Raw genomic sequence first — 14,868 nt, forward strand, 5'->3', positions numbered from 1 at the left:
GGGGATGGGAGACAGCTTACCCATGGAAGATTGGGGAAATGAAGTTGGTGATTTGCCTCTTGCTGCCTGCTTGTATGGGTGTCCCCAGGCTTGTACAGACCCACCCCACCCCACCCAACCCTCCCAACCTCCCTGTCCGCATTTGTTAGCCAGATGTGAGTTTAGCATCGCTGTGGCAATGGCATTCCGACCCCCCCGCCCCTTTGTCACACGAGGGAGATGTATACTGCATCTGCATCTGCATCTGCAGCGTCGCGCGTTGCTGTTTGTTTGCGAGAGACGTTACTCATCGGTTATGGCTCAGAGGGCCTCGCCCCTGAGTCGCCTAGCAATTGGCCTAGCAATAAGAGCTTGATGCACCACTTTGAAACGGCTTCGGGTTTAATGCGGCGTTTTCAGATGAGGAGGCACCAGGTTAGTTCCTTCTCCCTGCGGAATGTTTGTTTTTTTTTTTTTTTTTTGTGTGTGTGTGTCCTTTAATGACCCCCATGCCGCCTCCCTGACACCCCCCCCAAGCCCGAGCCCGGGGTTGTCAGCGTGGAAATCACAGCGGAATGCCATGGGGAAAAGGCAGTGAAAAGCCTGCTTCACAGGCCCTCCAATGGAGCCTTTGTTTTCCTCCCAGCCAGAATGACTACAGCTCGGTGCAGTTTACCTTCATTAGTTCAACATAACTGCAGGACCAATTACAGCGATCCGCACAAACTGCTGAGTTTCTGCAGCACGTCCGCCAGGAGCCAGGCTTAAGGTCAAGTCTGAACGTCTCAAGTCGCAAGATTTCTTTATTATTATTATTGTTATTATTATAGTGGCGTCTTCCGTATTTTCATCCGCCGAGTGCATTTTGAAAGTGTAATGCTTTGCAGGGGGCTGGGAATGGCTGGGAAACAAACAACAGGCTACAAATGGCTGGGAAACATTGAAAAGAATGTAAACCCAGTATTGACTGTGTGAGAGTCTAGTGTGCTCAGTGGTGCACAGAATTAATTACCGCACTGCATGTATTCTTCACACCCAGAGGCAATGCGTCTGTATTCAATACTAAGATCAATGACTGGCACTGGGGATTCTACACATTACCCTGAGACCAGGCTAACCATGTAGGCCTGACTTATTGTCAACATGTGATGACAGGAAAGAAGAATGTGAAGTTGTGTTACATATGAGTATGTAATTAATACAATGTCTAATAAACTTTTACCCGTACCCAGTATTATCAGTTCAGGCAGATTGAAGGCAGGAAGTTGTTCTAAGTTAGTGGATGTTAAATCTATGGCAACAAATAATGGGTATTCCGATTGGCTGAAAAAAATGTTTGACCAATCTGATTGGTTAAATAAAAAGTAAAAGTCATATTTCTCCTTTGTAAAGAATTCTTATTGTGGGGAAGTCAAATGGTTATTAATTTCAAATTGTCATCTGTGTGTGCTCCTAAATCTTGTCCTGTGTATTTCTGGACCCCTGACACCACGTCCCCTGAGATGTAGTGTTTTCTTTCTTTTTACTCTCCTCTCTTTTACTTTTTTTCTCCCCTCAGGGTGTGCCCACTGGTCATTTTATTGGTCGGCCTGCGGTCATAACTCTGCCAGTGAAAGGCACTTGTTTGGATTCTTCACTTCACTTCACTGTTTTTCTTTTTGGAAACACAGGCCTGGTCCTCACGTACAGCGTGTGTTCCTCGTTAGAACCCTCAGGTTGTTATCTCTCGGAATCTCGTCTCAAACAATAGGAAGACGCATGTGAATTTATTATTTTAATTTCTTTTGTTTTCGTTTTGGAAACACAAACCACGAGTGGCCTGCATTTTTTTCATGTTGCGAAATTTTCTGGTGGAGGTTTCTCAACAGCACTGGCTGGGGTGAGAAGGAAAGGAAATGCAGTGAATGTGTGATGAGGTGCATGTCCAGCGCTTGTCCTGGTCTCTGTGTGCCTGTGTGTAGACTGTCACATGCTGTGCTGGTTTGCCAAGCGTTAGCCCAGCCAAAGAGCCAAACTCACTTCTGAAATTCTCCTTTGGTAGGAAAAACTGACAGAAGTTCTCCTCTTTGTACCGTGGTACTGTTCAGGGCTCCGTCCAGGCCTAGAGCCTGCTCCAACAGCAGAGGTTCCTCCAGGCTTAGGGAGAGTGGTCACTGTGAGAGTGTCCCTCTCAGGTGCTCTCTGCTCAGGGCTTATCCTGGGCCTGCTCCTGGGGCCTGAACTGTCCTGTTCCATGTGAGCACATGCACACGCAGTACAAAAACACACACACACACAGCACAATAAAACATGCATGCACTCACGCACATGCACTCATACAGACACACACACACATGCACACACACATGTATGCATACACGCAGCCACACAGAAATGCACACCAATACACACACAACTATACATGTACACACACATTCACACGCACACACACACACATATGTACACACACAGTGAATTGTGGGATCTGGGGTGAAAGTGTGAAAGGGGAGCGCGTCTATCGACCTCTTTGAACCTTGGCAGTATTTCTGTCCTCCTTCTCGTAATATCCCACTGCTGACCCCAGTGTGCCGAGAGGTCCAGAAATAACACCAGATGAGGTAAATAACATCACACTGAGGCTCTTGAAAGTTATCGACACATTCTGCAAGGCCAGCTCAGGCCTGTGAATAATTAAAACCTCAAAGGGTGGCACTGCAGCGGCCCCAACCCCAAAAACATTCCCAGCATTCTTTGATCGACACATTAAGTATGCCTGACAGACAGGCTCTTCAGATCTGTAGTTTTATTCTTTAAAATCCATGATGCTACAGGCCAGCTTCATCCAAACATTCATCTGTCTTCCTGACAAAAGGTGAACCCACGAGAATTTCATCCTCATTTAAAAAATGAGCTCAGAGCCCTTGTGTGAAATTTGCCATCGCAGCTATGGAACGCCAGCCAAACGAATGGCAATGCATTGAAGTTGGGTGGAACAGTGATCGATGTGAATATGGGGCAGATATCTGACAGAGTGCGTCAGCAGCTCGACCGGCACTTGCAGGGGTTCCAGAGGGCAGCAGGAACAAGGTTTAGGGGCTCAGGGCTCGAGACTCGCATGGTGGGTGGCCTAGAGCTCAGACCTTAGAACATGTGTAACACTTTAACCTTGGAAAGGTGTCCAGCTTCCACCTGGTTTCAGATCCACACAAGGGTTTCAAGAGTGTGTGGTGCCCAGCACCTGGATTAGACTGAGGGCACAGACACATGCACACACATACAGATACATTCACGTGTGCACACACACACACACACACACACACACACACACACACACACACACACACTCATCCCTTTGTATCCATGTTACAGTCTGTAAAATGCACCATGAAGTGCTCAGTCTTAAAACGCCTAACACGATTGTAACTTTTGCACCCCCTAACCCCCCTTAGGCTGCCATATATATATATATGTGTGTATGTATGTATGTGTGTATGTATGTCAGTCACGGAAAGCCAATGCATTAGTACCCTGCCCTGATGCCACATGTTTCTTATTGACTGCCGAGTAGCTTTCAGCGCTGAATTTGGGGCAAAGACAGCCAGGGATGCGTGAAGCTGGAAACCGCATCAACGAGTGGGATTTATTAAACACAGACAGATGGTTTTGCTCTTGTGAGGAAAATATAAAGAGACAAATATTTCGATATGTCATGAACAATACTAACCCCCCTGTTTAACAGGCTGAGAACAGCTTCAGGTAACTGAAGGAGTAATTCACGTTGACTGTGTTTGTAAACGCCCCAATATTATGTTATTAGTTGGAATATTGAAAAATGCAGAATATGACATGACCGTATAAACAACTTGTTCTGAATGAAATATTCCAAATAAGGCAATATTTTAAATGTGATATCCCATAATACACAGATGGGATATTCTTGTAATTTTCCCTCTAATAACAGAACATCACCCCAGGAAACTTTTTTTTTTTTTTTTATTTATCCTGTATTTAACCAGGAAGGTCCCATTGAGATACAGTATCTTTCTGCCAGGGAGTCCTGGTCAACATAATAGTTACATCCATCCAACATAAGTCGGATTAATTATCTTAATGTTCCCATGTGTGTACTTCACTGGAAATAACTCTCGATATCAGCCAGCATACAACTATTACCCAACCTTTGCTTGTGGCTAGCTGGCGGATTATTACTGTTGTCCAGTGATGTGACTGTGATATTTTTGAAAGATAGTAGCAGGGAAAAAGAAACTTCTCTTATTGAGGCAATGACACTGAATTTGTCCTACTCATTCTTGAAAAAAAATGTTTCTGGTGTCCATGAAAACGCAGTCCTTTTCACAGTGTGTTCCTGTGCCTGCTGCTTCCTAAATTACAGTGTTCAGCTTTGCTCTGTAATTCGTTCTGAACATCTGTAACACCTGTGTGGTTAAAAGCTGATGTCAAGGTGTCCCAAGAACATTGCTGAGAATATCTTTCCGTGCACTCATGTGAACACCTTATGCTGTAAATTCATTTTGCAGTCGATATATTCGTAAGTCTCAACATTGCTGGCTGGTGAACGCAGTCGCTAAGGACCTGTGAGATAGGACAGTACCGTGTCATATCCGCCTCAGAACAATGAACAGCGCATCTGTTTCAATTTTATAACTGTGCCTGCGATGTGCGAGAAATAGTTTGCAGAATACAGATACAGCTCATTTGGGCGAAGAGGCCACTGGGAAATAATGCATGATTCACCTTCCTGGAGATTCGATGAGCAAGACCATCTGAATCCACCCTCCCTCCCTTTCTCTTCCTCCTTTCCTGTCTCATTCCCTCTCTCTCTCCCTCCTTTTCTCTCCATTCCCCCCTCCCTCTCTCCAACCCTCACTCCAACTCTTCCTCTCTCCTCCCTCCCTCTCTTCCTCTCCCCTCCTTCCCTCCCTCTCTCCATCCTGCTCTCTCTCCCTCCTCCTTTTCTAGAAAGGAGTTAAGACTGTTAAAGGTCCCCGAGCTGGCGGAGTGGATGGGGGGGTTAATTTTGTGCGTGTTAACTGGTGGCAGCAGGAAAGGCAGTTACAGCACAGAGTGGCTGGGGAACTGATGAAGGGGCCGGTTCAGAGGGAACGGGGACACCCCGAGGGAGAGGCAGGCACGCGGGGGCCTTGTGATCCACGCCGTGACCTCCCGGGGAAAGCGGCGGTCAGGCTGGAGAGCGCCGCCACATCGGCCGCTCCCTCTCCCCTCCGCTAGCGCTAAGCCGCCGCCCTGCTGCCGCGTCTGATTTACTGGCCTTTCCCTCCCATAGCCAGGGGGAATCGCAGGCCTGAGGATTACAAAACATGTCATCAAACGCAGCGGCCCTTAAAGAACGATGGGCGATGCCGTATAATGGGATATCATACGCGCTGCAGACAGCGCGGGCAGATAGATTACACCGAGGGATGTGCTTTCTCTGCGGCGTATACATTGCGACAGTCAGTAAATCAGGATGACAGTGGGAGTAGCTCGGCTGGGACTCCACTGCCATCACTGTAAAACACACTTCCACACAAGCCGAGCAAAGAATAACAGCACATCCATCACCTCTGTCCAGCTGGTAGAGGCGATGCCTAGCACGTGTGGAGAGTGTCACTCCTAGGTGTGAGAGATCTGGTTGGCCAAAGTGTCACACTTATATCCTTCCCCCAGGTGCTTAACTCAGATTTACGTGTGCCCTTTTGTCAGTAGGTTTGACATTTCGAGATGGTGCTTTCTCACTCATATTGACTCAGTCCTTCCAGATACACGTCACATATGGCTGTTTGACCTGCTTTTGACGTGGTTCTCTCAGAAGCAGGAATTACGAGTGGTGAGTTGAGTGATGTCAGTATCCAGATTTACTGTAAACTGTGACCCGAATGGCAGGTTTTAGTTGCTCAGTTTTCACCTCTCCATATCTCAGTTAATCAAATACGCATATCCACATAGGAGGAGACTGTCACTGTAATTCTGCACAGACTCATCAATCAATCAATCAGTCAGTCAGTTTGTGTTTAACGTACCATCATTTGCAATCACACCAGCACACAGCTCGACATGGGGCGCACTCTCCAGCAGGACTCAGAAAGGTAAAATCCGTTTAACTCACCGTGGGAGACGCTGGAAAATGACTTCCTGTGACTCACAGGAACAGGGCCAGTGATGGGGATGCAGATTAATTCATATGTTAACTCTGGTCTTTTCCTCGCTACAGTCGGTTATGGGCCTTGTGTTGCTAGACAGTGCTTACAGTCCCTGTGATGGGCCTTTGTCCTTCCAGCATGAGGTCCCTGCAGAGGTGCTCCCCTCTTCAGCTTCTTTGTAAGCACCTGCTTCCGAAATTGATTTGCTCTCATCATTCCTGGAACTGTTTTAGGGGACTTGTAATTACACAGTGAGGGCTGGCTCAGGAAAAAGACAGTAATAAGCACACAGTATGAATATATAGGGGGGGGGGGGGGGGGGGCATCCTGGAGCATTTTAGGGGGGTTCAGCCATGAGCCCCAGATAAGAATGTCTTACATCCTGTTAGGCTGGACATGCCATCCCATCTGAAGGTGGTTAAAAATGCCATAGATGCATTGTGTGACATTCATTCAGAAATCCCGGCATCGCGGCTTAAAGTGAAAGGTTTCCTATGTGCACAGAGGTTTACAGAAGGGAGCGCACCGTGCAGAGAGAGGTTGCTATGTTAAGAATCACCTGCCGAGATGCAGATTGTGTTATCGCCGTGGGGCTGTAGATACCGCGTGCCGCGCTTTGCTGTCAGGGTGTGTGTGTGTGTTGGGTGGGGGGGGAGGTTAGGACACCCTCCTCTGAATCTCAGTGCAGGTGGCGGAGCTGTTGGGGCGTAAACAGGGTGGGGCGAGAAGCAGGCGCACTCTTCCGCCTCGTGTGAGGGCAGCGCGCAATACAGGGGCTTCCCCCTCCTCTGCGCCCCGTACCGAAACCGGCCTCACACGGCGGGCCGCGAAAAGCGGTCTGGTAGGGAAGTGCTTATTAACAAGCACCTTGGTGAACAGCACGCGTTTAGACGGAGAGCCTCTTCTCACCTCCTGTCCCTCTCCCGAGCCTGCCTCTGAATTATTTATCACCTCCAGCTCTCATCCTTGAGTGGAGATGTTCCTCTTTTTGTTTCTTCTGTCTCCTTCTCCTTCTTTGGGGGAGACCAACCGCTAACAATCGGTGCTGAGAGAGAGAGCAGTCACTCCAGAAGGACTAGCAGAGAACTACAGCACTGCAGTCAGATAAACAAGAGGCTTCATTTTCCCTCTGAAATAATCTGAAAGGGTGCTGTCCCTTTAAAAGGGCAAGCGGGGAGGGAAAGTTGCAACGCTACCGTACTACACATGTTTATGAGAGATGTAAGAGAGGCCCCTGAACACTGTGTTCTGGGCAGGGCCCTTCCTTGTGATAGTAATCCGAGATACTTCTGTCACACTGGGCTCTCTGCAAGAGATTGTAATTCTGCTGGCTTTGTTTGACCATTCAAAAGCCACTGCATTTTTCCCCGTCCTACACACTCGGTTAAAGGAACTTTGCAGGGTGGTGGTTACATGATATTCACCAGGCAGGAAGTTGCGGGGAGGACTAAAACAGGAAATTGGTCACACATACCCGAGGTTTGGGTCGAGTCGAATGTAAAGAGTGACTGTTTCCCTTTGAATGAGCAACAAACCTTGGAAATGGGGGTAACATCCTGCCGACCCTCCCCCCCCTTCTCCTGAGACTTGGTACGGCCCACCTCCTCCTCCTTTTTCTCCCTCCCTCCCTCCCACTTGCCTTTTATGGTAATGAAGCGGTGACATCACCGCTGAATACATCAGCACTGACTGGCTGCTCATTAAAGTGCGACCTCCTACCTCCCCTCCCCTCCTGCCAAAGGTTTGTGAAAGGTGTGCCCTGTCTGAGAGTGGTTCATTCAGCGGAGGACCACACTGGCACGCTTCCCCCGTTCTCTTTGTGGCTGTGCTGGTGTGCTGTGAGGACTTCTCCTCTTTTTCCTGCACGCCCTGACGGATTGCCCCTGTAAACTCTCCTGCGCCTTGTCAGAGAGAGAGAGAGAGAGAGAGAGAGAGAGAGCGCGCTTCCCGCTGGTGTCTGCTGGAAGGGGGGCGGGAGGGGGGTCTGTTTTTGAATGGGAGGAGGGAACGCAGAACAATCGGTGAGCAGCATGCGGCCGTGCTGAGATCACACCGAGCGAGCCGCCGCGGGAGAGAGGCTTAGCCGGGCAGCCCCCGTCCTTCCCTGAGGGTCCCCTGCTGTTGCTCCTTTTGTCCTGAGCTGGATCTTCTCTTGGTGGGGGGAACCTGAGAACCCCACGTTGAACCTTCGCACCCCCCCCCCTTCCCACACCTCCTCTCCTGTTCCCCTCTGCCTCTCTCTCACTCCTGCTGTTTTTTTCGGGTGGGCTGCAGACCTGAGCCTATCGGGTCAGGACCATGGAGCTGCAGCGGGCGTCCAGCATGCCCGGCCCGCTCTCACCCGGGCCCGGTCCCGCTCACAGCCCCAGCCCCAGCCCGGTACCGGGCTACAGCGCTCAGGCCGCTTTCAACTACAACCAAATGGAAGGCCGTTTCAAACAGCTGCAAGGTAAGGACGGCTTTTGTTTATCAGCGTTGCTATGCTGGAGTAGGCATGCTCCGCTACGCGTGCTGGCCAGGATGCAGCGATTCAATCTCTTGATTGCAGGGGGCGGGGGGATCTTTCCTTTCTTATTTTTGGTGTTTGAATTCGGTGCACAAACAGGAAAGATTCAAAGCTGACTTCAGTCATAAAGTGCTGGGATGTTCTTGTCAGGGGGGTTATTAAAAGGTCGTGGCATGCTTGTATGGACAACCAATAAAATATCAGTCAGGTCTAGGAAAGGGTTAATCTGGAGTTAGGAGCAGTGGGTGATATTCGGAGGAGGTGTTGTGTCAAATTTTGGTTGGGGAACTGATTTTGAAAAGAGATGCGTCTCAGACGGATCCTCCCTGTCTTTGAGAAACCCCCTCTACCCCTCCCCGTCTTCCCCCAAACCACTCCTTCAGAGCGCAACGTCTGGCCCCCGATTGGACGATCGAACACAACAATAGGAGCTGCAGAAGGGGCAGGTGGGAGGGGTTGTTTTTGTTCGGCCACCCTTTGAAAAACGGTACGTTTTCAAGGTGCTGTTTTTGTGGGGGGGTTCTGACGTGGCTTTGTGTACACCCCAGCCTCTGAAAGGGAGCCTGTTCTCTGGGCCGCTGGGAGATGCCGGAGTCTGGACCGCAAATGATGCACAGAGGGGTGTAGTATCTGAGGGGTCCTCCTGCAGGCTGGGACGGGTGGCGTTACTGTGCGTTTGTTCTGCCCCCTTATGCCCTCCCCTTACATCTCGGCCCCCTCGTTTTAAAATTGTGCTTGGGTAAGCAATGTGGGGAAGAGGGGGCCCTGCTCACCGCCATTGTTTTAGCCTCTCCGCAACCTCTCCATCAAAGATGCGCCAAAGCACTCCACTCTTCACCTGAGTCTGCAGTCTGGATGGGCGGCAGTCACGCCCTTCACCTGAGTGGTCCGTCGTGAGCCTCCCGCTCACGAGTTCGTCCGGCGCCTTGGTTTTGACCAGGCCTTACACCCGTGGTCGACTGCTGCTTCAGCTTGATCTGGCTGGTGATCAACGAGAGGTCACTCTGAGGCGTTACAGCCACCAACAGGGGCGTGCTAAGTTCAGGGCATGCTAAGTTTAGGGTGTGCTAAGTTATGCCAGCCCTTTGTTTCAGTTTGTTTCACTTCGCGCCGGGTGGAGATTTCATTAGCACTGCGCTGACAGAGTAGGACGGGGGCGGGGCCAGCCGAGGCGGTTGGGATGTCGGACAAACTGCTGCCGCCAGCAGCGCCCATGTCACAGGCCCGTGTGACAGTTTGTCTCTGTCATCGTCCCCCGCCTGTCGGGCCGAAGGAATCCCCGTGGCCAGACCTCGCGACGGCGCGACAGAATTCACTCCCATCAGGCTGTGCAAACAGAGTACCCTCTGGAAGTGCTGATGCTGCTGCATCCAGCACTCTCCAACCTCGCCTTCGACTGCGGCGTATTTAATTACAAACACGCCAGAGCTAGAAGAAAGGGACCTTCTCGCTCTGGTGTGCTCGGTCTGCTTGCAGGGCCGTCTTCGTCTGTGTGCTCTTAAAAGGGAAGGCAGCAGTCAAGCAAAATCACACAGCTCACTCGGCAGCAGTTAAAGAAAGTATGCTGGTTTCAAAATTACACCCCAGTGCGTAATTTCGAGCGCCTTTTCCTTTCGGCTCTTTGCAGCCCCTTTTATACCCTGTTTCTGAGGAAAATGAATTAAAAAAATAGAAATGCATGGAGGGATGAAAGTGGGGGGACTTTGGATGAGGGAAGAGGACATCTGGGCTTCCTGTTTGTGAGGAGAACAAATTTTCACAAGACTGTTTCAAAGCAATTTCCTCTCAGTAGTCAGTACAGTTGAAATGTTGTCCATCTTCCTCCAGAGACTGAAGATGCACCTCCTCAGACTGCATCCTTGCTCCCCTACATAACTGTTACGGCACATAAATCTTATCTCGTGTGTGGCTCTTCACAGTTTTATTATTTCACACTTTGGTACTGGTTGTGATATTGATAATTGTGGCACCTATGCAGTAGCAGTGCAGTGTTCAGTGTGTATTCAGTGTGTATTCAGTACGGCACCAGTGTCATGTATTGACACATGTTCAGATGTGGCCTTATGAGATGCTCTTACATACCTTCGCTTCCGAATAAGAGCCGAACGACTAAATGTAAATGCGTTCTCTGTCTTTAAATGTCATCTGTCTCGATGTCGAAGGATTTTGACATGAGCTGGCGCAGCAGTGTCTCTGGGGAGAGGGAAACCTTTGACATTGGCGATGTGTCGACTCCCTTAGCTCCTCCAGTGACAGGAAAGGAGAGCGTGGGGCAGCGCTTGTTCGCAGATGATCGAACCGGCTCTCGGATTACGCCGAGCAGCTATTCTCTTTACCAGCCCTGTGTGAGCGAGGGACCAATTTTAACATCTGTTTCAAAACGAGGGGCTTTCAGATGGATTTTGTGTATTTTTTTTCCTAAAGGCACCAGTTGTGTTTTGTCTGGGGGAAAGAGAGATGAGGGAGGTTGGCAGTGTTTTTTTTAACGGCATAGTTGCAGGCACCGGGTTAAACAGTAGCCTAAGCAGTGTCATAATCAGCTGAAAACTGGAGAAACGGAGAGAGGGAGAGAGAGTGTGTGTGAGAGAGAGAGACCTTCACACCTGGATAGTGTAATCTAGACATGAGTAGACAAAAAAGCCACTTGAGTGATAATATTCAACATTCATGAAGGTCAAGTAGTTTGCCACATGAACTTCTTAGTGTGATTGCATGAATCCTTGCATCAGTGAAAACTGTAATGTTTATTTATTCATTTATCAGGGTGTGACTTTGCCAGGTACTGTACCAGGAGTTTAGTCAGAGTACCTTTTGATTTTGTTCCACTAAAGAAAATGCCTGTAACATCTTGAGGGTTGACATCTGTACTTTAATATTCAACTGAACACATGTGACTGATTATTCAATGTTTTAACAGTATTTAACGGCATTAATCCAGCATTTCAGGGTCATCAATAGATGTATGAAAAAAGGGGACCAGCTCAGCCTGATTGATATGTGCTCCCTGTGTTACCCCACAGCTGGGCAGTAAAGGAGTGATGTACTGGTGATGGCTCTCACATCCCAGAAACCCCTTTGAGAAGCATCTTGTGCAGAGCCGGGTAAATCACGGGCTGTATCCCTCACGGCCTCGCACTTGCTCCCTGAATTTAATTTAGAATTGATAATTAGATAATTGGAACCCATATTATGTAAAGAACTTTAGATTTAAAGTAAAATACCAGCTTTACTTCATAGCAGGTACACCTGGCAGGGCTAGGTTAACTTGATATTTGCCGTGTTGCAGTTAGCATTGTTTTACAGCGCTCGTGACTGTAAAGGGACTCTAATCCTCTGGGCGAAATCCGTGCACCGCCGAGCTGTGCTGAGTTTTCCAGTCGGACTGGTCACACAGCGTGGTCTCTCAGCAAAACGAGTGCAAAGGCCAAGGCCTTGTGCTGTCATGAGAACCACACAGCTGCCACCAGTTTCACCGTGCAGTTAACACACATACCGTGCACACAGCTCACGTGTGTCTAATGTCATTCCCTCCACACTGAATGAGCCGAACGGCGGCAGTGTAGCATAGTGGTTAAGGAGTAGGACTCGTGACTGAAAGGCTGCTGGTTCAATCCCCCGCTGGGGCACTGCTGTTGTACCATTGGCCAAGGTACTTAACCTACAGCTGTATAAATGGATAACATTGTGAAAAAGTATAACCTATGTAAGTCTGCTAAATGCTAATAATGTAATGTAATGAGCTATAAATATGGTCCCTTTCTGTTATAGCCAGCAGTGTCTTGTATTGCATGCATGATCACAGCATGATCTCCCGGCTGGGTGCGGTGTGTCTCCATGTCTCTTTGTGTGATCGGTACCCTCACAGACACCCTGAAACCGCATGCGCTGCCTCTGTGATGCAAACGCATAGTGACGGTCACGGCCATTATAAATTAATTGCTGCCAGCCAGCTTTGGTTTGGGACAGCCGTCTCTCAGCATAGAGGACTGCTGAAGTGAGTCTGTGTGACGTCAGGCGCCTGGGCAGTGTGGTTCTCGGCACGGTCATCCTCGTACGTGAGGAATCTTTTGTGCTTCGCAGAAACACACAGGTGTGTGGCCGTAGTGTAACATAGTGGTAAGGAGGAGGGCTCATAACTGAAAGGTTGCTGGTTCGATTCCCTGCTGGGGCACTGCTGCTGTGTACCCTTGGACAATGTACCTAACCTAGAACTGCCTCAGTAAAGGTCCAGCTGTATAGGTAGCATGTAAAGATTGTAACTTGTGTAAGTCACTCTGGATAACAGCGTCTGCTAAATGGCTGTGCTGTAATGTAGTGTAATGTATCAGATCAGCCTTCCCAAGATGTCCCTGTCACACGACCACACCGGGTGGGGTTTTTCTCAGCACTAAGAGCTCTCCAAGGGCTTCAGCGTAATGCCCTACTGATAAGAGCTTCCACTCGTAGCGGAGAGAATAACCTTGTGCATTTGCCCTAATCCCCATCCTTTCATATCTAAGCCTGGGGACGTGTGTTCTGTAGGCCTCTGTTTAATGACAGATATGTGAGGTGATTAATGTAACGGTGTGAAGCACACTGTGTTCCACACATGTGGAGCTGGATGTAACATAATGGGGAAACTGCCTGATCAGCAGGGTACAGAAAACGCTGGTTCAGGAACCTTGCCGTGTAGGTTTGGTTTTATTGGTGCGTGAGAGTGTAGGGCAGTGGTGCGCTCCTATGGAGAAAGAACTGCTCTACTGAAGGATGGAGTCTTACATAACGCCTCTTGAAAACTCCTCTTTGAATGCTTATCCTCTAGGAACGGTTCGTTTGTATCTTAATTGAGGGCAAATAGGCTTATTGATTGTCTCTCCTGTTTTATCTGTCAGAAAGATAAGAAGGTTGCCATGGCGCTAATCAGCAGAAAAAAAGGGCAGAAAGTTCAAGATTTGCAGAGAAGTGTAGATTTGCATGTATTAGGAGCGTGACAGAGGGTCTGATTAGGGATGAACAAAATTCACTCAGGCATGGGACCTCAATCAGACATGGGTCCTTGTGCAAAGAGTGTCGTTTATCCCCAGGATTTGGGGCAGCACTGTGGCATAGTGATAAGGAGCAGGGCATGGAACCAAAAGGTTACTGGTTCGATTCCCCCCTGAGGCACTACTGCTGTACCCTTGGGCATTGTACTTAGCCCACGATGGCCTCAGTAAATATCCAGCTGTATAAATGTATGACGTGTAAATATGGTAACCTATGTAAGTCGTTCTCGATAGGAACGTCCATTAAATGCCAATAATGTAGTGTAACCTAATGGATTTCAAACCCGAGTGCAGCTTCTGCCTGTAGGATAGTGGAGGCCACACCTTAGCCTCTGCTGTCTCGTCTCAGTAGCTCTCTGTTCCAACACTGGTGCTCCTCCGCTGTTTCCAGTGTTGTTTCCTAGTGGGGCTGCTGGGACAGTCAGAGTTTTTGGAACAAGGGTGTGAACCCCACAGTAACGTATACTTACATGCAATGTGGGCAGACCGGTGGGTTCTGACTTCAGCGTGGAAAATGAAACAGTTTGTATACAGAGAATGGTTACATTGTAGGCTGTATTTAGAGGGTATTAATGTGTCGCTTTAGGAGAACCTAGTGTGTACAGAAAAGCACGAAAATCACAGCTGGGAAGCACCAAAGATTCTTAATTCTTCCCTTTAAGACACCGAGGATGCTTAAATACTGATGATGCAGCTGGTAGACGTCTTAGACCCATTACCTCTGGAGGTTTGTCACTGAGAGGAATCCATCTCTCACAGAGGGAAGAGGGGAGTGAAAGCGTGGGTAATGTGTTTACCCAGCGCTTGGGCTTGTGACATTTGCTCACTCATAAAACAGTGGTTTGTATTGTGAACGCCGTCCGCATGTTAAGCAACTCAAGTTCAAGAGATGCATTGCAGAGTGACCCTGATAGACCCACTGTGAAGAATCTGAATTTTCTCAGAAACTCTCACTCCTCCTTAATGTGTGTATTTGTTGCAATATTGAGCCATTTATCTTCTGACATATTTTGTCAGTGAGCTCATCCAGCATACAGGGATAGGGCTAAACAGCACACAAGCTCCACCCAGACATCATGTGAATTCATGAAGTCATGTCATGCTTTTATAATCCTCTATAATGCTGACGACTGGGCACTTTTCTGTGGAATGTGAACCATGAAGCAGTGTTACGATACTACTTCTCTGTCAACTGACTTCACTTTTTTCTTGTTTATAA

General features: G+C 48.6%; 1 protein-coding gene across 2 annotated transcripts in view; it reads left to right on the forward strand.

Annotated features, from left to right (window-relative positions):
* The window catches only part of LOC118789968 (spectrin beta chain, non-erythrocytic 1-like), a 105,890-nt gene that overhangs the window by 36,580 nt on the left and 54,442 nt on the right, over nucleotides 1–14,868 (forward strand). Inside the window, exon 1 of one of the 2 annotated variants that reach the window (XM_036546739.1) lies at nucleotides 7,905–8,568. The exons of the other annotated variant lie outside the window; for it this stretch is intronic. Within the exon in view, the coding sequence (XP_036402632.1) occupies nucleotides 8,418–8,568 (151 nt within the window). The 5' untranslated portion in view covers nucleotides 7,905–8,417. Of the gene's footprint in view, nucleotides 1–7,904; nucleotides 8,569–14,868 lie in introns of those variants that run through there. 2 annotated transcript variants of the gene reach the window in all.

The sequence above is a fragment of the Megalops cyprinoides genome, chromosome 15 (genome assembly GCF_013368585.1).
Source record: "Megalops cyprinoides isolate fMegCyp1 chromosome 15, fMegCyp1.pri, whole genome shotgun sequence".
NCBI classification, from domain to species: Eukaryota; Metazoa; Chordata; class Actinopteri; order Elopiformes; family Megalopidae; genus Megalops; species Megalops cyprinoides.